This window comes from Monodon monoceros, unplaced genomic scaffold, assembly GCF_005190385.1.
Source record: "Monodon monoceros isolate NGI ecotype Baffin Bay Population unplaced genomic scaffold, NGI_Narwhal_1 Super_Scaffold_10, whole genome shotgun sequence".
NCBI classification, from domain to species: domain Eukaryota; kingdom Metazoa; phylum Chordata; class Mammalia; order Artiodactyla; family Monodontidae; genus Monodon; species Monodon monoceros.
Window position 1 is genome coordinate 47,962,578 of NW_021703766.1, and position 22,659 is coordinate 47,985,236.

Below are 22,659 nucleotides of genomic sequence, written 5' to 3' on the forward strand. Positions count from 1 at the left end.
ACTGGCCTCATAGAATATTCCCTCTGCTTCAATTTTCTGGAAGAAATAATACCAATTTTCTATAATTTCTTTCTTAAACGTTTGGGAATTTCACCAATGAAACTCTCTGGGCCTGGTGCATTCTTTTTTTGTAATTACTCACTGGTTCAATTTCTTTAGTAGATATAGGCATATTCAGATTATCTATTTTTTTTTCTTGATTGTGTCTTTCAAAGAATAGGTCCATTTCATCTAAGTTATTTTAAAGTTCACTGAAACACTTTTCTCTGTCATTTCACTTTTGTTACAGTGATGTAATAAATTTGTTAGGATATTTTTTAGTTCTAGAATTTTTTTTAAACTTTTTTTGGCTGCATTGGGTCTTCATTGCTGTGCTTGTGGTTACTCTTTGTGGTGCACGGGCTTCTCATTGGGTGGCTTCTCTTGTTGTGGAGCACAGGCTCCAGGTGCGTTGGTTTCAGTAGTTGTGGCACATGGACTCAGTAGTTGTGGCTCACGGACTCAGTAGTTGTGGCTCACAGGCTTACGGACTCAGTAGTTGTGGCTCACAGGCTTAGTTGCTCTGCAGCACGTGGGATCTTCCCAGACCAGGGCTCGAACCTGTGACCCTGCACTGGCAGGTGGATTCTTAACCACTGCACCACCAGGGAAGCCCGTAGAATTTTTATTTTTATTTATTTTTTTGCAGTACACAGGCCTCTCACTGTTGTGGCCTCTCCCGTTGCAGAGCACAGGCTCTGGACGCGCAGGCTCAGCGGCCATGGCTCATGGGCCCAGCCGCTCCGCGGCACACGGGATCCTCCCAGAGCGGGGCACAAACCCGCGTCCCGTGCATCGGCAGGCGGACTCTCAACCACTGTGCCACCAGGGAAGCCCCATTTTGTTCTTTTTTGAGTTCCAATTTCTCAGCGGAGAATTCTTATCTTTTCCTTCACAGTGAGTATACATTCCTTTACTTTTTTTTTTTTTTTTTTTTTGCGGTACGTGGGCCTCTTACTGTTGTGGCCTCTCCTGTTGTGGAGCACAGGCTCCAGACGCACAGGCTCAGCCGCCATGGCTCACGGGCCCAGCCGCTCTGCAGCATGTGGGGTCTTCCCGGACCGGGGCATGAACCCGTGTCCCCTGCATCAGCAGGCAGACTCTCAACCACTGTGCCACCAGGGAAGCCCTCCTTTACATTTTAAGCATAGTTATAATAGCTTTTTTTTTAATAGAGTGGTTCTTTTTCTAAATTTTATTTATTTTTTGGCTGTGTTGGGTCTTCGTTGTTGTATGTGGGCTTCCTAGTTGCAGCAAGTGGGGGCTACTCTTTGTTGTGGTGTGAGGGCTTCTCATTGCGGTGGCTTCTCTTGTGGAGCACAGGCTCCAGGCGCATGGGCTCAGTAGTTGTGGTGCACAGGCTCAGTAATTGTGGCACATGGGCTTAGTTGCTCCATGGCATGTGGGATCTTCCCAGACCAGGGATCGAACCTGTGTCCCCTGCATTGGCAGGAGGATTCTTAAACACTGTGCCACCAGGTAAGTCCTTATAATAGCTTTTAAAAATCATTATTGGGCTTCCCTGGTGGCACAGTGGTTAAGCATCTGCCTGCTAATGCAGGGGACATGGGTTCGAGCCCTGGCCTGAGAAGATCCCACATGCTGCAAAGCAACTAAGCCTGTGTGCCACAACTACTGAGCCTGTGCTCTAGAGTCTGCACACCACAACTACTGAAGCCCATGTGCCTAGAGCCTGTGCTCCGCAACAAGAGAAGGCACTGCAATGAGAAGCCTGTGCACTGCAACGAAGAGTAGCCCCCACTCGCTGCAACCACAGAAAGCCTATGCACAGCAATGAAGACCCAACACAGCCAAAAATTAAAAAAAAAAATCATTAGCTAATTGCAACATCTGAATCATCTCAGGGCTGATTTCCATTGATCTCTTGTCTCTTGAGAATGGGTCATGTTTTCCTGTTTCTTTCATCTGTCTAGTAACTTTGGATTATATCCTGGACATTGTCATTAATATACTGAGGAAACTGGATTCCATTATGTTCCTCCAAAGGGTACTGATTTTCTTTTTTTAAAAAGTAGTTTTATTAGTCACTTAATTTAGCTGGATTCAGACTGAAAATTGTTTCTTTCCTGTTGGTGACAGCTCAAATTTCAATTCAGCTCTATTGGCTTGGTAGCTTTGTCTCCTCTGCCTTATATAGTTAAAGAATCAGCCAGACTTTTGGGAAATGCTTATACACAGAATTTGGGGCTTTCCCTCTCTGGCTTGCTTCTAAGGCTATCCTACACACCTCATCTTCCAGCAGCAGTTGTATAGGCCTTGAACTCTCTTGTGGTTTTCCAGATGGTACTGCCCAAGATACAATCCAAAATTTTAGCTGACCTAAACAGAGTTGACTGGGACGTGCTCTTAGGATAAAAGCCATATAAAAAGCAGAAAACTGACCCTGTCATTTCCTTCTTCTAAGTGTTGACCTATCTCCAGGATCTGCCCACTTTTGATCACTCACCAATGCTTTTGGATAGTGTGTTTTTATTTTAAAAATTTATTTATTTGGCTTCACTGGGTCTGTAGTTGTGGCTCGCAGGATCTTCATTGCGGTATATGGGATCTTCTTCTTAGTTGTGGCATGCAGGATCTTTTTAGGTGCTGTATGTGGAATCTTTACTTGCAGTATGCAGGATCTTTACTTGTGGTATGCAGGCTCTTAGTTGCAGCATGCGGGATCTAGTTCAAACCTGCATTGGGAGTGCGGAGTCTTAACCACTGGATCACCAGGGAAGTCGCCGGTTTTGGATAGTTTTTAAATTAAAAAATTTTTTTAAAATATTTGGTGTAGAATTAATACTTTATGTGTTGGAGTTTTGGTACAGTAGGAACTTACTTGGTCAACACATTTAAAATACAGAAATGAACAGACTGGTAGGTGACTGCATGGAAAAGGAATGGTGGGTAGTTTGATGACATGAAAAGTAATGCTGGGGGGTGGGGGCTGGAATTTAGGGAGAAGAGGGAGATAATAGTTCGGAAGCGGAAATTAACAAGACACGCACCCCATGTCCACGCCTAGTGGTACAAGGAGTGTGAGAGAGAACACAGGAGACCATTTGAAAGACAGTCCTTGAGGGGGGAAGCAACTTTCTTCATTGAAATTTCAGAGTATTTATTAAGAATGCCTCACTTACAGGCAGGAATATATAATATACTGTATGAATAACATATAAGTACATACTATTAATATATACTAACATAAGTAAATATAATATTTATAAATATATTAGTAAATTGTCCAAGTCTCAAAGCAAGCACATCAACTACAGAGCTCTGCTGTACATTTTCTGACCCTAAATGTCTATACTCACTAGCTCTTTCTCTTTTTATTTTATATATTTAAAATTCCTGGCATATTTCAAATATAAAGAAATATATAAGAATAAAACAAATATCCTTTTATAAGCCATCCAGCTTTTGTAAATCCACCCAGTTTCCACCATGCATTACAGTCTCTCCATTCCTGTGGTCTATCTACTCAAAGGAATATAATGCAGTCATTAAACATTAATTTCATGAAGGATGTGGAACAGTGAAAAGCACTTACTGTGTATTTCCAAGGAGGTAAACTGTGTATTTCCAAGGAGGTAAATAAAATATTTTAAATATCTAAGGAATCAATGCAAATGAAATATATTAGGGAATTCTAGTTTCACCTTAATTTAATCCACTTCCCAATTTTTGTAAATCAAAAGATGGGAGGGATGGGAACCTGAAAGAGACTATAAACATAAAAAAGAATCTAACTTTATTTCAAATGAATCATATAATTGGGTTGAATGGGGATAAAAAGAACTAGGTGACATAACTTTTAAACGGAGTACTTCATCTCTACATATGATCTAAAAAGACCTGTAAAAAAAAATTCCTGAACACAACCAGGTGTGTGTTTTGCAGTGACATTATTTAGCAACTCTAAAGCTACTTGCTGCATATTGGAGGACTGAACAAATGAGTAAGCAGATTGATGACTGGGAGCCTACTTCCAACTATTGAAGACCTAAATATGGAATAGGGAAAGACCAGAAAGCAATAGTTACTTGAAATGGAAGCTATCAGTATTTTACACACACACATATACATGAAGGATGAAGGATTGCTATCCCAGTTACAAGGAGAACATACAGCCCCTAGATCTTGGTTTCCCCAAAGGATTCAGGGCTCTATAGAATCTGTGGTCGCAGCAGACAATATACAAGATAAACCCAACCTTATTGTACCAGAAAACAAGAGTTCACACTGATGATAGAGAAAGAGGCGTGGGGGAGAAGGCAAAGCTCTTCTAACAGTAGAAAGCCAATTGCTAAATATAGAAGGGATGATGGAGCAAGAAAGTCATCCTTTTGCAATCATGACAGTAATAACTGATTCACAGAAGAATATCCACGAATGCTAAGACTAGTAGGTGAAGGTTATGATGAAGCAGTTACTACACAGTCTCCAAGATTTCCCCACAAATTAGTTATTAATTTCAAAGGCAAACAGCAACTTTACTGTGGAGAAATCTAGTAATTATCAGTGTATCCAAGTGATCAAAGCCACCATCAGCAATGAAACAAATACATCTTTCCTGTTCTAATGCACTGAGAAGTATGCATCATTCATGGAACACTCATGCCACAGTTAACTTGAATCTAATCATGATGAGTCAAACCCCCCATTTAGGGACACCCTACACATTAGCTCGTGTTCTTCAAAATTACCAGTTTCATGGAAGACAAAGGCTGTGGAACTGATCCAGAATTAAAGACTAAAGAAACATGACAATCAAATGCAGGTTATGACACACCTTAAGAGTAGATCCTGATATAGGAAAAAAAAAATGCCACCAATATATATATTGGGACAACTGTGGAATTTGAATAAACTGTAGGTTAGAAAATATCATAGCAATGTATGACAGTCTTAAAATACGTCTGCAAATTCTTTGACACTCCTCTCATGAAGTAGGGTCCATGTCCCCTCCCCTTGCTCCTGGATAGGCTTTTGTGACTGTCTCAATAGACTGACTGGCAGATTGACTGTTACTTCCAAGGTTAGATTAGCAAAGGCCATGGTACTTCTGCTGGTTTTTCTTGGCAGACTTTTGAGCCACCACGTAGTGTCCAGTTAGTATGAAGTTGTCATGCTGGAGGCCACACAGATTTGTAAAGACAAGCCAAGGCTGTCTGGGTTCTCAGTTCAGGTACTAGATAAACAGGTCTGCTTGTAATCACATTAGATACCCAAAGGATATAAAGGAATTCTATTATTCTTACATCTTTTCTGAGTGTTTAGAATGAACTAAAAACACTCTAATAAAAGCATTTCAAAAAATTAAAAATTTACTGTAATGGGGAATTCCCTGGTGGTCCAGTGGTTAGGACTCCACACTTTTACTGCCAGTGGCCCAGGTTCCATCCCTGGTCAGGGAACTAAGATCCTGCAAGCCACGAGGTGCGGCCAAAAAAAAAGAAATTACTATAATGCCCTTAGGTATCTCATATATATATATATATATATATGTATATATATATAAAATGACATACATGTATGATATTATCATATGTATGGCTATGATCTGGTTACTTTTAAAGGGAGGGCATCACAGTAAATTAGATATCATTTCATAAAATATTCTATGTCTCTGCCCACTTTCCTCAGCATATTCTGGATATCTACTAATGTCGGTAACTATGAACTTATCTTTTCTCATTTGATTCTGCATAGTATTCCACAGAATGGCTAAGCCACAAATTATTTTTGTCAGATCCAACTGATGAATGCAAAGTGTGCTATTACCAATAATGCAATGGTGAACATGCTTTATGTACATCCATAACACAAGTTTACAGGCCATGAGATAAAGCAGTTAAGATTTAGCTGTAAGGGATTTTCATTTATTTTATTGTCCCAGTTTTACTGCTTTGGTAAAATGGATAATGGCCACTGTAAATAATTTTTCAAAAAGGTAAAGAAATATCATCCGAACCCTCTATGCCAGAGTAAACCAGGTAGTATATTAATATCTTTCCACCTGGGACTTCCCTCCTGGCACAGTGATTGAGAATCCGCCTGCCAATGCATGGGACATGGGTTCAATCCCTGGTCTGGGAAGATCCCACGTGCCGCAGAGCAACTAAGCCTGTGTGCCACAGCTACTGAGCCTGTGCTCTAGAGCCTGAGAGCCACAACTACTGAACCCGCGTGCTGCAACTACTGAGCCTGCGTGCCTAGAGCCCATGCTCCGCAACAACAAAAGCCACCGCGATGAGAAGCCCATGCACCGTGACAAAGAGTAGCCCCTGCTCACCACGACTAGAGAAAGCCCACACACAGCAACGAAGACCCAACACAGACAAAAAAATAAATATATCTTTCCACCTATTAGTGCTATGCACATAATCACATCTTCAGGTACACATCCCCTTATTACTTGAATTATACCAGGAAGTCTCTAACCTAGTTTTTTCGTGGATGACAAATTTTTTCCTGTCATTATACATCTATATCATATTTTTTCATGGCTATATATTAGAATATATTTATGTAAATATTTTACTGATACTTCCTTTTTAAAAAAATTCAGTATAAACATCTTTGTGTACAATCTTCCTTACTGTTGCTATAATCTCCTAAGCAAAACCTCTAATGCTAGGATTTGCCAGGGCAGACTATTTTGATACATATTGACCAGCAAATGTTCACTCCTACTAATAGGTGTTGAACACAGAATGCTGTGTATATGACAATTAATTTAAACTGATAACTTTAATGAAATCTCAATCAAAATCCAAGAGGTTTTTTGTCTACCCCACCCCATTTTTAGAGGGGGAACAATGGGGGTGGAATGTGACAAAATTAATATCCTTGGTTTCTGCCAAAGCTCCTGCTTAAAGAGGTCTGGATGAAGGACCATGCATAGAAAAGGCAACGTGACCTGAGCCTGAATGGAAATAATGCAAAGAAACCGATTATTAACAATTCAAGTTTACTAAGAAACTTTTTGTTACTAGTAACTACTTTTAACACTTTCAGAGTTACAGTAAAACCCTAAGGAATTAAAGAATTAATTAGTGTTCAAAATTTCCAATCATGTAAGTTGCAGTATGTTATTAGATTAAAAAAGTCTTTCAGTCTATAAAATACAAACTAATGATGCTAAATATTACACTGCACACAATGGGTGATTCTGTACATATAACTGAAGCTGGATGGAGGGTGAAGCCATTCATAAGCCTTGTCCAAATCTGTACTATTGTGGATGGCTATTATATGATTCTGATTTCAGGAAATATTAATTGAAGTACAGTCTTATTAAGGGGACTTGCAGGATTCTTCTTGAGAATGTTATGAATTTAGGATAGGGAGCCAACCAGAATTTTCAAATATTTGTCCTAATTAGAGGGATTTTCCTCCCCTTGGTTCAGTAATTGCCAGGCACCTATTAGGAACCAAGCACAGTTCTACACAGTAGAGACAGAATGGTGAAAAACAGCCCTCCCTATGTGGAGGGTACACTGCAGCTGACATCAATTGTTTGTCCATCATTATACTTTTGTTCAAGTCCTGCCCATAACCTTCATGTACGGTAGATGCCAATGATTCTTCTCTTGTGTCACATCTTGAGAATCGGGGCATTCAGAGCTCTGGTGTAACCACTGACCATATTTATAGAATACGTTTTCTCTCCTCTGTACCTGTAACCTGATGTTAGTATAAAGAGTTCACCTCCCAACTGGATCTTTAAAAAAACAGCATTTAGAACTTCTTTCCCATGAAGATTCCTTGATGTTTCCAAGTTCTGCAGGCACTTCCCACAACAATGAGCACAGACTTTCCAAGAGAGATGAAGACATAGATTATCTGGAGGCCATTCCTCACCTTCCAATTCTACAGGTTCCCTCCCGTGTGGACCCTCTGATGGTAAACAAGATGCGACCTCTGGCTGAAGCCCTTGCAACATATATCACATATGTAAGGCCTCTCTCCAGTGTGGACCCTCTGATGGGTGTGGAAATGTGAGGCCTGGCTGAAGCCCTTACCGCACTGCTGACATGTATAGGGTTTCTCTCCTGTGTGGACCCTCTGATGAGCACTGAGCCCGGCACTCCAGCTGAATTCTTTCCCACACTCCTCGCATTTGAATGGTTTCTCTCCAGTGTGAATTATCTGATGGACTTGGAGATTCGACCTCTGGCTGAAGGCCTTACCACATGTATCACATTTATATGGTTTCTCTCCCGTGTGGACTCTCTGATGGGCTTGAAGATGGGAGGCCTGACTGAATCGCTTTTGACATGCATCACATTTGAAGGGCTTTTCCCCTGTGTGGACACTCTGATGAGCTTGAAGATTCGAGGCCTGACTGAAGCCCTTCCCGCACTCCTCACATTTATAGGGTTTCTCTCCTGTGTGGACCCTCTGATGGTTGTGAAGATTCAGGCTCCAATTGAAGCGCTTCCCACACACCTCACACTTGTAGGGTTTTTCTCCAGTGTGGACTCTCTGATGGGCTTGGAAATAGGAACTCTGGCTGAAGCCCTTCCCACACACACTGCATCGAAACGGCTTCTCTCCTGTGTGAACCCTCTGGTGGCTCTGGAAGCTTGAGGCCGAACTAAAACCCTTCCCACACTCCTCACATTTGTAGGGTTTCTCTCCCGTGTGGACGCGCTGGTGACTGTGAAGGTTGAAGCTCAGGCTGAAGCACTTGCCGCACTCCTCACATCTGTAGGGTTTCTCCTCAGTGTGGACGCGCTGGTGCGTGTGAAGATTTGAGCTACAGCTGAAGCGTTTCCCACAATCTGCACACTTGTATGGTTTCTCTCCAGTGTGGATTCTTTCGTGGGCCTGAAGGTGGGACCTCTGGGTGAAGCCCTTCCCGCACACCTCACACTTATACGGTTTCTCTCCCGTGTGGACTCTGCAGTGGATGTTGAGGTCTGTGCTACGACTGAAGCCCTTCCCGCAGCTCTCGCATCTGTAGGGCTTCTCTCCAGTGTGAATGGGCAGGTGGGCATACAGGTGTGAGGTCTGATTAAAGCTCTTCCCGCACTCGTGGCATGAATAGGGCTTCTCCCCTGTGTGGACTCTCTGGTGAGTTTGCAGGTTTGAGCTCTGACTGAAGCCCTTCCCGCACTCATGACACCAATAGCGTTTCTTCCCTCGGAGGACACTCTGTTGAATGGGACTAGCTGAGCTATAACCACTGCCCTTCTCATGTGTCCTGTATGTAGGGGACTTCCTGCCCAAGTGTACCTGCTGATGAAGTTCAAGGCTGGTGTGGTCACTGAATCCCTTCTCACGTTCGTTACACTGGTAGGTTTTCGGTCCAGTTTGAATGATACTGCATGGGGCCAGAGGTGATGCCTTTAAGAGATCTCTACCACACTCTCTGTTGCCGTGAGCTTTCTCTCTTTTGTACACCGTGTCATCATCGAGGTGGGGGGAGATACAACTGAAAATATCAGCACATGGAACAAATATACAGAACTTGTTTTTCACTGGAGTCAGCTTACAACTTCTCTGATAATTCTGAGTCCCATTCAGATAGAGTTTATTCCAGGAATTCTGAGCTCTCCCAGTTGGAAATTCTTGATTTTCAATAACATTAGAATGATCCTCCAGAAGAGTCATTAAACAGCTGTCTTCCACAGAAGCCTGAATGGACACTCCTGCAGGGGAATTATGTTGTTTGGGGGACTGAGAATTCTTTCCGTGAATACTTACCACAGAGCCCTGACTTTTGGTTAATTTGCTCACAACGTGTCTCTTGATGTGCCAGCACGAAAGCTCTCCCAATGAAAGGAATCTGACTCCTGTTTCATGAAGAGTCTCCATCTCATTGTGATTCCTGGCTCCTGAAAGGAAAACAGTAAGGAATTAAGGACGGAGAGAGTGACGGCAGCAAGATGGTGGGCTAGGAAGCTCCAAGCCTTTGCTCCTGCCATGAAAACATTAAATAAACAACTAGAGAGTAGTGAAAATGACTTCGTAGGAATTCTGAAAAACAAAGGTCTACAGCAACCAAGAGAACATCCAAACAAGAAAAAGACAAATTTGAAAAGGTAGGATATTTGGGGTCAGTCCAGAGTGAGGTTGCCCATATCCCCGGCAGATCTCTTAAGGATACAGACACCGGAAAGACCAAGGGCCTGGACTGAAAAGCAGCAGCTAAAAGCCAGCCAGAGGCATGGAAATGTAATACCAAAACATATTTGATCTACCCGAAAGAACGCAGAAAAGGACAAAGAGATGAACAAAATAGATGAGACCTCCCCCAACAAAAGCAATTGCAAATATACCCGGTTTCAGTAAGTATATTATGTGGAAGTGCACTCCCCTAAAATCAAAAGGCAGAGATTGGCAGAGAATATAAAAAGCAAGGTTCAACTACATGCTGTCAACAAGGGATATGTTTTAAATACAAGTAAGCAAAAGAAAAAGGGTAGGAAAAGACGTATCATACAAATATCACGCAAAGCCTAAGAAAGCTGGAATGGCTAAACAGACAAAAAGACTTTACAAAATAGAGCACTATTAGATACAAAGACATTTTATGACAAAAGGATTAGCAGATGTAACAATTACAAGTGTGTATGTATCTAATAAAGGCTCCAAAATATATGAAACAAAAAGAGGGAACTAAAATGAGAAATGGACAAATCTACAGACTTGAAGATTTTTTACACACGTATTAGACCATTAAAAAAAATCAAAGCCATACAAGATCTGAACCACTATTAACCAAAACGAAACTTACAGGTCACTGCACCTAACTGCAGTACATACATTTTTTTTTCAAGTACATATGCAACATCCATCAAGATAAACCATACCCAGGGCTATAAAACAAATTTTGAAAGATTTTTTAAAGACCATAGCAGAATTAAATTCAAAACCAACACACAGAAAATGCCTATAAGAAATCACATGGGAAATTAGAAAATATTTTGAAATAATAATGAAAGAAAATAGTATCACAACTTCTGGCATGCAGTTAAACGGCACTCAGATTATTTATAGCTTTAAATATTCATACAGAAAGCAAGAAAGGCCTAAAGTCAATAACCTAAGGTTCCATTTTAAGAAGCCATAAAAAGAAGAGGAAATTAGGAAATAGTGAAAAGCAATTAAACAAACAAGGGGGGAAAATTGAGGAAAACAAACTGAATCAAGGAAAAAAATAGAAAAGACAAAACACACCATTGTAAAGCAATTATACACCAATAAAGATGTTAAAAAAAAAAGACAAAAACTGCCAACATCAGGCATAAAAGATGGGATATTACTAAAGATCACAAAAGGCATTAGAATAAGGGGATATGTTCAACAACTTAAATAAAATATACCAATTCCCTGAAACATACAAATCTGTTACAAGAAAAGCAAACCATGTAAGTAGTTCATGAACTGAAATCATAAATAAAAACATTCTCACAAAAGGACCCGACAACTTCACTGGTGAATTCCACTTAGCACGTAGGAAAGGAATAATACCAGTCCTACACAAATCCTTGCAGAAGGCCGAAAAGGAGGGTATACTTTCTGAGGTACTGTGTTTAATAAGGCCTGTATTACCTTGATATCAAGATAGACAAAGACCTTAAGTCAAAAAAAATTACAGATCAAAATCCCTACTTAATGTAGGTGCAAAGATCCTAAACAAAGAGAAAACCTTGTTTTTTATAGTACACAATAAAAGGGCACTACGCAATAAATAAGTGGGGTTAACCCTAGGAACGCGAGGTGGTTTTCACAGGTGAAATCATCAGTGCTCCTTTAATAGCAGAAAGCAGGAGGAGGACAAGATGGCAGAGTAGAAGGACTTGAGCTCACCTCCTCTCATGAAAACACCAAAAATCAGTTACTTCTCAACAACCATTAACAAAAAAGACTGGGACCTATCAAATAAGATATTCTACATCCAGAGACAAAGAAGAAGCCATAACAAGATGGTAGGAGGGGCGCTTTTGTGATACAACCAAATCCATACCTGCCGATTGGGTGACCCACAAACTGGAAACTAATTATATCACAGAGGTTCTCCCACAGGAGTGAGAGTTCTGATCCCCATGGCAGGCTCCTCAGCCTGGGGGTCTGGCATCAAGAGGAAGAGCCCCCAGAGCACTGGGCTTTGAAGGCCAGTGGGGCTTGATTTCAGGAGCTCCACAGGACTCGGGGAGACAGAGACTCCACTCCTGGAGTGCACACACAAGGTCGCATGTGCACTGGGACCCAGGGAAAAGCAGTGACTTCATAGGAGCCTGGGCAAGACCTACCTGTGGGTCTTGGAGGGTCTCCTGGGGAGGCAGGGGTCAGCTGTGATCCACTGCAGGGGCAAGGACACTGGTGGGGGAGCCCCCAGGGAATATTCCTCAGCGTGAGCTCTCCTGGAGGTCACCACTTTGGCACCAAGACCTGCCCCCACCCAACAGCCTTCAGGCTCCAGTGCTGGGACGCCTCAGGCTAAACAACCAACAGGGTGGGAACACAGCCCCACCCATCAACAGACAGGCTGCCTAAAGTCATCCTGAGCCCACAGTCACCTTTTGACATGTCCCTGCCCACCAGAAAGGCCTGCACAAGCCCCTGCACCAACCCCACCCACCAGGGGGTAGAAACCAGATGCAGGAAGAAATACAATCTGCAGCCTGTGGAATGGAGACCACACACACAGAGAGTCAGACAAAACGAGATGGAAGAGAAATACGCTGCAGACGAAGGAAGAAGACAAAACTCCAGAAGAACAACTAAATGAAGTGGAGACAGGCAATCTGCCTGAAAAAGAATTCAGAATAATGATAGGAAAGATGATCCAAGATCTTGGAGAAAGAATGGAGGCACGGACCAAGAAGATACAAGAAATTTTAAAGAAGATGAACAATAACTGAAATGAAAAATATACTATCAGGAATCAACAGCAGAATAATAGACGCAGAAGAACCAATAAGTGAGCTGGAAGACAGAATGGTGGAAATCACTGCTGCGGAACAGAATAAAGAAAAAAGAATGAAAAGAAATAAGGACAGTCTGAGACCTCTGGGACAACATTAAATGCACCAACATTTGCATTATAGGAGTCCCAGAAGTAGAAGAGAGAGACAAAGGGCCTGGGAAAATATTTGAAGAGATAAGGGACCTCCCTGGCTGTGCAGTGGTTAAGAATCTGCCTGCCAATGCAGGGGACCAGAGCCCTGGTCCGGGAAGATCCCACATGCTGTGGAGCAACTAAGCCCATGCGCCACAACTACTGAGCCCGCATGCCACAACTACTGAAGCCCATGTGCCTACAGCCCATGCTCTGCAACAAGAGAAGCCACTGCAATGAGAAGCCTGCGCACTGCGACGAAGAGCAGCCACTGCTCGCCACAACTAGAGAAAGCCCAGGCTCAGCAACAAAGACCCAATGCAGCCGAAAATAAATAAATAAAATAAAATCTTTAAAAAAAGAGCCAAAAACTTCCCTAAAATGGGAAAGGAAACACTCAAGTCCAGGAAGCGCAGAGAGTCCCATACTGGATAAACACAAGGAGGAACAAGCTGAGACACATATTAATCAAACTGACAAAAATTAAAGACAAAGACAAAATATTAAAAGCAACAAGGGAAAAAAGGGAAAAGCAACAAATAACATACAAGGGAATTCCCATAAGGTTATCAGTTGATTTTTCAGCAGAAACTCTGCAGGCCAGAAGGGAGTGCCAGGATATATTTAAAGTGATGAAAGGAAAAAACTTACAACCAAGAATACTCTACCCAGCAAGGCTCTTGTTCAGATTCGATGGAGAAATCAAAAGCTTTACAGACAAGCAAAAGCTAAGAGAATTCAGCACCACAAAACCAGCTTTACAACAAATGCTAAAGGAACTTGTCTAGGTGAAAAAGAAAAGCCCATAACTAGAAACAAGAAAACTACGAATGGAAAAGCTCACTGGTAAAGGCAAACATACAGTAAAGGTAGGATATTATCCACACACAAATATGATATCAAAACCAGCAACTGTGAAGAGGAGAGTACAAATGGAGAATATTGGAAAAGCATTTGAAATTAATAGACCAGCGACTTATAGCAGTCTGTGTATATATACAAGATTGTTTTATCAAAACCTCATGGTAACCGCAAACCTAAAATCTACGATACACAAAAAAAGAAAAAGGAATCCAAACACAACACTAAAGATAGTCATCCAATCACAAGAAAAGAGAACAAAAGAGGAAGGGAAGCAAAAAGACCTACGAAAACAGTCCCAAAAGAATTAACAAAATGGCAGTAAGAGTATACATATCAGTAATTACCTTAGACCTAAATGGATTGAATACTCCAACCAAAAGACACAGACTGGCTGAATGGATACAAAAATAAGACCTGGATATCAATGTATGTTTTCTCCAAGAGACCCAATTCACATCTAGGGCCACATGAAGACTGAAAGTGAGGGGATGAAAAAAGATACTCCATGCAAATGGGAATCAAAAGAAAGCTGGAGCAGCAATACTCATATCAGCCAAAATAGACTTTAAAATAAAGACTGTTACAAGAGATAAGGAAGGGGGCTTCCCTGGTGGCGCAGTGCTTGGGAGTCTGCCTGCCGATGCAGGGGATGCGGGTTCATGCCCCAGTCCAGGAGGATCCCATGTGCCATGGAGCAGCTGGGCCCGTGGGCCATGGCTGCTGGGCCTGCGAGTCCAGAGCCTGTGCTCCGCGACAGGAGGGGCTGTAGCAGTGGGAGGCCCATGTACCGCAAAAAAAAAAAAAAAAAAAAAAAAGGGATAAGGAAGGACACTACATAATGATTCAAGGGATCAATCCAAGAAGAAGATGTAACGATTGTAAATAAATATATGCACCCCACATAGAAGCACCTCAATATATAAGGCAAATGCTAACAGCCATAAAAGGAGAAACTGACCATAACACAATAATAGTGAGGGACTTTAACACCCCACTTACATCAATGGACAGATCAGCCAGCCAGAAAATCAATAGGGAAACACAGACCTTAAATGACCCATAAGACCAGATGGACTTAACTGATATTTATAGGGCATTCCATCCCAAAGCAACAGAATACATATTCTTCTCAAGTGCACATGAAACATTCTCCAGGATAGATCACAGGCTGGGCCACAAAGCAAGTCTCAGTAAATTTAAGAAAACTGAAACCATATCAAGTATCTTTTCTGACAACAATGCTATGAGATTAGAAATCAACTACAAGAAAAAATACTATAAAAAACACAAACACACAGAGGCTAAACAGTACGTTACTAAACAACCAATGGATCACTGAACAAATCAAAGAAGAAATTAAAAAAAAAACCTAGGGACAAATGAAAGTGAAAGCACAATGATCCAAAACCTATGGGACAAAGCAAAAGCAGTTCTACGAGGAAGTTTATAGCAATACAGTCTTACCTCAGGAAACAAGAAAAATCTCAAACAACCCAACTTTGCATCTAAAGCAACTAGAGAAAGAACAAACAAAACCCAAAGTTTGTAAAAGGAAAGAAATCATGAAGATGAGACCAGAAATAGAGACGAAGAAAACAAAAGATCAATGAAACTAAAATCTGGTTCTTTGAAAAGATAAACAAAGTTGATAAGCCTTTAGCCCAACTCATCAAGGAAAAAAGGGAGAGGGTTCAAATCAATAAAAATATTTACACAGAAAAAAACAGCATAAAGGAGAAACTCTTACAATTGTCTGAAAAAATGCGAATAAGCATTTGACAAATTACCATACCCACACATGATAAAAATACACATTAAATTAGGAAGAGAAAGGAACTCAGTCCATTAAGGACACTAAAAAATCACCTCCAGTTAACACCATGCTCAGTGAGGAAAGACTGAATGCTGTCTACCTGCAGTCAGGCAGAAGGAAACAAGAGGCATACAGATTGGGAAGGAAAGTAAAATAATGTATTTACAGAAGTTATAAATCTATATATAGAAAAATCTTTAGGAATGTACAAAAACGCTTCTAGAACACGTGAATATAGGAAGATTGCAGGCTACAAGAATTGATGTACAGAAATCAACTGTATTCCGACAGAAGCAAATAATTGAAAAACAATTCCATTTATATAGCATCAAAAAACAAAACACTTCTGAAAAATAAGAGATACAGTTCCTATACGCTACATGCTATAAAAGGTGACATTGTGATTTATAATAAATGTTTCATCTTCTTCCATGGTTCCTGGCTCACAGCTCCCAAAACCCTTGGAATTTCCTGAGAGATAAGAGCAATCAGAGCATCTTTTGTTCTAATATTTAGTCTTTTATCCTCTGTTCCTGAAATGGCTTCAGAGCCCTAAGGGTGAAATGGGTGTCTCCTTATTCATGATGAGCCCTGGGATGCTGAACCTATGATTAAGGCCAACCAGATCTTCAAATTTACTCAGTTGAATTTTGTTTTTTTATCATATTGGTGGCAGTGACAAGATCCCAAGTGGAACTTCTGAGTGCATTCAGAAGAAATACAGGCACGGCGCCCTGGAGAACCATTCTGAGTTCAGTCTTTCTTGCCGTTTCTGAGGGCTGCTGGTACATGTTATAAGTGTTTCAGAAATTGTGTGAAAACTCCTGCTATAAAATGTCTGTCACCTAAATTGAGGCTTACACCAAAAGGACTGAACCCTAGCATCAGGGAACTGCCCTTGCTTCTCAGGCAAAGGTAGCAGCAGTAGAATCTATAGATTGTGGGGCATGTGGATGAAGTCCATTCTGCTTCTGCAAAGAAAGACCCCTCAAGGCCAAACTTTTGCCACGCCGATGTCCTTGTCACCTGGCAACAGTCTGCTCCTGTATCAGATAAACTGAGACAGGTAAACAATGGCTGTAAATTCAACAAACAGTCGGGGCTCTGGGAAAACCAAGATATATGGCCACTTGGTTCTTCCCAGCTCCCTGGCAAACCCCATTTTTTGGTGTTTGCATTCCTTCACCCACCACAGTGCAATTAAAAAAAATTTTTTAAAGTCAAAACTCTGTACAGCTTGGCGACTATAGTTAATAACACTGTATTGCGTATTTGAAAGCTGCTAAGAGTAGATTTTAGAAGTTCTCATCACAAGAAGAAAATTATAACTGTGTGGTGACGGATGTTAACTAGACTCATCGTGGTGATAGTTTTGCGATATACACAAATGTTGATTCATTATGTTGGACATCTGAAATCAATGTTATATGTTAATTATATCTCAGTTTTAAAAATTAAAAAAGAAAAACTATCTTTGTCCCTGGAGACGTCCTCTTTCTGGACCCTTTGAATACTTTGCAGCTGGACTTCATTCAAGTGCCACTCACTATGGGTCTTCAGTCTGGATGCTTTCCAGATAGTAAAGCCTTTCCCTGCTGCAAGACCAATGCCCTCATTGTGGCAAAGACACTATTAAAGAAGGTGTTTCCTGCTTGGGGTACACCTTCCACAATCTCCAGTGATCTAGGTACCTGCTTCACTGGGTATATCACACAGAAACCTTGTAAACTTCTTGGAATGATCACTGCCCTACTGGCTTCAATCATCAGGCAAGGTCAAGAGAACTAATGGAAAAAAACAGATTCAAGCAAAACGAGTGTTAATTATGTGGGACGACATGAACTGGGGAGGATGCTCTGATATTTTCGTTTTCCCATTTTAAGGAGACCTTTATCTCTTAAGTTACATATGACTTACAGAAATCTGGTAAAATATACCTTTGTGAGCAAAGATGAAACATCTACTTTTTCTCCTTACCTGATCCTTCCAGAATTCAGAAAGTCTCAGTGAGTACCCTTATTTTCCTGATAGTATATTTGTTCACATAAGTTCAGTAAGAATCTGTTCTCCCTGTGACAGGACACAATTAGAAACACTGGCTGTATTACCAAGGTTTTCACTGAAATGTCATATTTGAGATATGTGTAGACTCATATATGACCAGAGAGCTTCAAGGAACTGCTTGGAAAAATCGAACTGGTACCTTGCATACATAGTTCCAGGAAACCAGTCTTAAAAAAGAGTTTTTAAATAATCAGGCCAAATTTAACACAAACCTTTGTTGTTGTTTTTTTTAAAAAAAAAAAAGGGAGGTGGAGTAATTGTAGAGAAGAAAAATTATGTTTCCACCTTTGTAGATATTAGATTCTAGTCCTGCTAATTGTCTTGGAGGTAATGTTATCTGTAAACTGGACTGGATCCTGAATGTTTTCTAGTTTCCTCAAATATCTGGCTCTGACGCACCAAACTAACACTTGCAATTTTCTCCTACCCTTCTGATTTGGAATCAGGAAGAAGGCAGCCCCTGAGCTCCGTCCGAAGGGACCTCACCAAGTGCTCCTGCCCACTGACACTGCAGGGAAACTAGAAGGTACGGAACCCTGGATGTACATCCCACGGCTACAAAGACACGCCACCCGACACCAGGTCCTATACAGATGCTGGGGACCTCCAAATCAAGGTGATGGGCGAGAAGTAGCTGACACCAAGGTCGACTGCTTCTGCCCAAGAAGCCAGATCCAGACTTTACCTAACCGTGAAACCCCTTCTTTCCTTTACTCTGGCATTGGCCTGCAGAGATGATGCCCTCATCTGCATCCCCCAGGCCACTGCTAAGGGGGTTAACCTCTGGAATTCAGAAGAGATTTTCTCCCAGCCTGAAATATAAGTTAACTGACCCCTGGCTTGAATAGGCACAGGCAACAATTCTTACAAATGAATCCATTAACAGTGCCACCTTCATGGAAGTAGTTTGTGCCCTGACAAGACTTATCTTTGTCTGTGGTGGTTATGTTTCTCCTTGGGCCTACAGATGCCTAGAGGGCTGGTGCACAGCTGGGCAATGCCTCTTGGTTATCTAACCGTGCCCCTACCTGTTCTAGAAAGGACCTACCAGGAGGCTTTTCATGATTCGGGGCTTGCTTCCTTGGGTAGGGCCCTACTTCCCCGATTAGGAGTAGATATAAATGAGACTGTCATCAGAAACCACTCCTTAACTCTTGAAGAGACTCTTGAAGAGACTATAGATTTCATTGCTAAGACATTAGCTGCCCAGCAGAAATATGTGGACCCTCTGGCCAAGGCCACTCCTGATAACAGGACAGCCCCTGATTATCTTTTAGCTGGAGGAGGAGGTGCCTGTGCTGTGGCCAACACCACATGTTGTACCTGGGTTAACACTTCTGAGGAAGCTGAAACGCAGGTACAGAAGTTCATTGAGGAGGCCACTTTGCTTAAGAAGATGACTCTTTTGATACTATACATAGAAAACCCTAAAGACGCTACCAGAATACTACTAGAGTGCATCACTGAATTCGGTAAAATTGCAGGATACAAAATTAATACACAGAAATCTCTTGCATTCCTATATACTAACAATGAAAGATCAGAAAGAGAAATTAAGGAAATAATCCAATTTACCATCACATCAAAAAGAATAAAATACCAAGGAATAAACCTACCTAAGGAGGCAAAGGACCTGTACTCTGAAAACTATATTTAAGGCACTAACGAAAGAAATCGAAGATGACACAAACAGGTGGAAAGATATACCATGTTCTTGGATTGGAAGAATCAATATTGTCAAAATGACTGTACAACCCAAGGCAATCCACAGATTCAATGCAATCCCTATCGAGTTACCAATGGCATTTTTCAGAGAGCTAGAACAAACACAAAAGACCCTGAATAGCCAAAGCAATCCTAACAAAGAAAAATGGAGGACTTCCCTGGTGTGCAGTGGTTAAGAATCTGCCTGCCAATGCAGGAGACACGGGTTCGAGCCCTGGTCCAGGAAGATCCCACATGCCACAGAGCAGCATAGCCTGTAGGGCACAACTACTGAAGCCCGTGTGCCTAGAGCCCGTGCTGCACAACGAGAAGCCAATGCAATGGGAAGCCCGCGCACCGCAACGAAGAGTAGCCACTGCTCGCCACAACTAGAGAAAGCCTGCGTGCAGCAATGAAGACCCAATGCAGCCAAAAATAAATAAATAAAATAAATTAAAATCCAACAAATCTATGGTTACCAAAGGGGGAACGTGGGGGATAAGAGGGATAAAGTAGGAGCTTGGGATTAACACACACACACTACTATATATAAAATAGATAGCCAACAAGGGCCTACCAGATAGCACAGGGAACTCTACTCAGTATTCTGTAATAACCTATATGGGTAAAGAATCTGAAAAAGAATGAACGTATGTATATGTATAACTGAACCACTTTGCTGTACACCTGAAGCTAACAACATTGTAAATCAACTATACTCCAAACAAATTTTTAAAAAAGGAGGGGGGGAGCTTCAAGATGGTAGAGGATTAAGACGTGGAGATCACCTTCCTCCCCACAAATACATCAGAAACACATCTACATGTGGAACAACTCCTACAGAACACCTACTGAACGCTGGCAGAAGACCTCAGACTCCCAAAAGGGTCTTGGTGCTCTGGCCAGGTGTCAGGCCTGTGCCTCTGAGGTGGTAGAGCTGAGTTCAGGACATTGGTCCACCAGAGACCTCCCGGCTCCATGAAATATCAAATGGTGAAAACTCTCCCAGAGATCTCCTTCTCAACACTAAGACCCAGCTCCACTCAACAACCAGCAAGCTACAGTGCTGGACATGCTATGCCAAGCAACTAGCAAGACAGGAACACAACCCCACCCATTACCAGAGAGGCTGCCTAAAATCATAATAAGGCCACAAACACCCCAAAAGACACCACCTGATATGGTCCTGCCCACCGGAAAGACAAGATCCAGCCTCATCCACCAGAACACAGGAACTAGTCCTCTCCACCAGGAAGCCTACACAACCCACTGAAACAACCTTACCCACTGGGGGGAGACACCAAAAACAACGGGAACTATGAATCTTCAGCCTGCAAAAAGGAGACCCCAAACACAGTAACTTAAGCAAAATGAGAAGACAGAGAAACACACAGCAGATGAAGGAGCAAGGTAAAAGCCCACCAGACCAAACAAATGAAGAGGAAATAGGCAGTCTATGTGAAAAAGAATTCAGAGTAACAGTAAACATGATCCAAAATCTTGGAAATAGAATGGAGAAAATACAAGAAACATTTAATAGGGACCTAGAAGAACTAAAGAGCAAACAAACAATGATGAACAACACAATAAATGAAATTTAAAATTCTCTAGAAGGAATCAGTAGCAGAATAACTGAGGCAGAACAGATAAGTGACCTGGAAGATAAAATAGTGGAAATAACTACTGCAGAGCAGAATAAAGAAAAAATAATGAAAAGAATGGAGGACAGTCTTACTGGGGCAACATTAAACACACCAACATTCGAATTATAGAGATCCCAGAAGAAGAAGAGAAAAAGAAAGGGACTGAGAAAATATTTGAAGAGATTATAGTTGAAAACTTTCCTAATATGGGAAAGGAAATAGTCAATCAAGTCCAGGAAGTACAGAGAGTCCCATACAGGATAAATCCAAGGAGAAACATGCCAAGACACATATTAATCAAACTATCAAAAATTAAATACAAAGAAAAAATATTAAAAGCAGCAAGGGAAAAACAACAAATAACATACAAGGGAATCCCCATGAGGTTAACAGCTGATCTTTCAGCAGAAACTCTGCAAGCCAGAAGGAAGTGGCAAGACGTATTTAAAGTGATGAAAGGGGGGTGCTGGGAAGATGGTGGAAGAGTAAGACGCGGAGATCACCTTCCTCCCCACAGATACACCAGAAATACATCTACACGTGGAAAAACTCCTACAGAACGCCTACTGAATGCTGGCAGAAGACCTCAGACCTCCCAAAAGGCAAGAAACTCCCCACGTACCTGGGTAGGGCAAAAGAAAAATAAAGAAAAAACAGAGACAAAAGAATAGGGACAGCACCTGCACCAGTGGGAGGGAGCTGTGAAGGAGGAAAGGTCTCCACACACTAGGAAGCCCCTTTGCGGGCGGAGACTGCGGGAGGCGGAGGGGGGAGCTTTGGAGCAGTGGAGGAGAGCGCAGCCACAGGGGTGCGGAGGGCAAAGCGGAGAGATTCCCGCATAGAGGATCGGTGCCGACCGGCACTCACCAGCCCAAGGGGCTTGTCTGCTCACCCGCCGGGGTGGGCGGGGCTGGGAGCTGAGGCTCGGACTTCGGTCGGAGCGCAGGGAGAGGACTGGGGTTGGCGGCCCGAACACAGCCTGAAGGGGTTAGTGCACCACGGCTAGCCGGGAGGAAGTCCAGGGAAAAGTCTGCACCTGCTGAAGAGGCAAGAGATTTTTTCTGCCCTCTTTGTTTCCTGGTGCGCGAGGAGAGGGGTTTAAGAGCGCTGCTTAAATGCGCGAGGAGAGGGGTTTAAGAGCGCTGCTTAAAGGAACTCCAGAGACGGGCGTGAGCCGCGGCTAAAAGCGTGAACCCCAGGGACGGGCGCGAGCCGTGGCTGAAAACACGGACCCCAGGGACGGGCAGGAGACGCTAAGGCTGCTGCTGCCGCCACCAAGAAGCCTGTGTGTGAGCACAGGTCACTATCCACACCCCCCTTCCGGGGAGCCCGTGCAGCCCGCCACTGCCAGGGTCCCGGGATCCAGGGACAACTTCCCAGGGAGAACGCACGGCGGGCCTCAGCTGGTGCAACGTCACACTGGCCTCTGCCGCCGCAGGCCCGCCCCGCAC

At 42.3% G+C, this 22,659-nt stretch overlaps 1 protein-coding gene across 11 annotated transcripts in view; it reads right to left on the minus strand.

The window, feature by feature from the left end:
• Positions 1-2,711: 2,711 nt before the first annotated feature.
• LOC114906543 (zinc finger protein 235) overlaps positions 2,712-22,659 on the minus strand; it is a 46,242-nt gene continuing 26,294 nt past the window's right edge. For 4 of the 11 annotated variants that reach the window (XM_029241420.1, XM_029241412.1, XM_029241406.1 and 1 more), the window contains one exon: positions 7,064-9,890. In XM_029241420.1, the coding sequence (XP_029097253.1) occupies positions 7,921-9,890 (1,970 nt within the window). In that variant the 3' untranslated portion in view covers positions 7,064-7,920. Of the gene's footprint in view, positions 2,736-7,063; positions 9,891-17,774; positions 17,868-22,659 lie in introns of those variants that run through there. The other 7 variants (XM_029241474.1, XM_029241458.1, XM_029241466.1 and 4 more) reach the window with 6 other exon arrangements.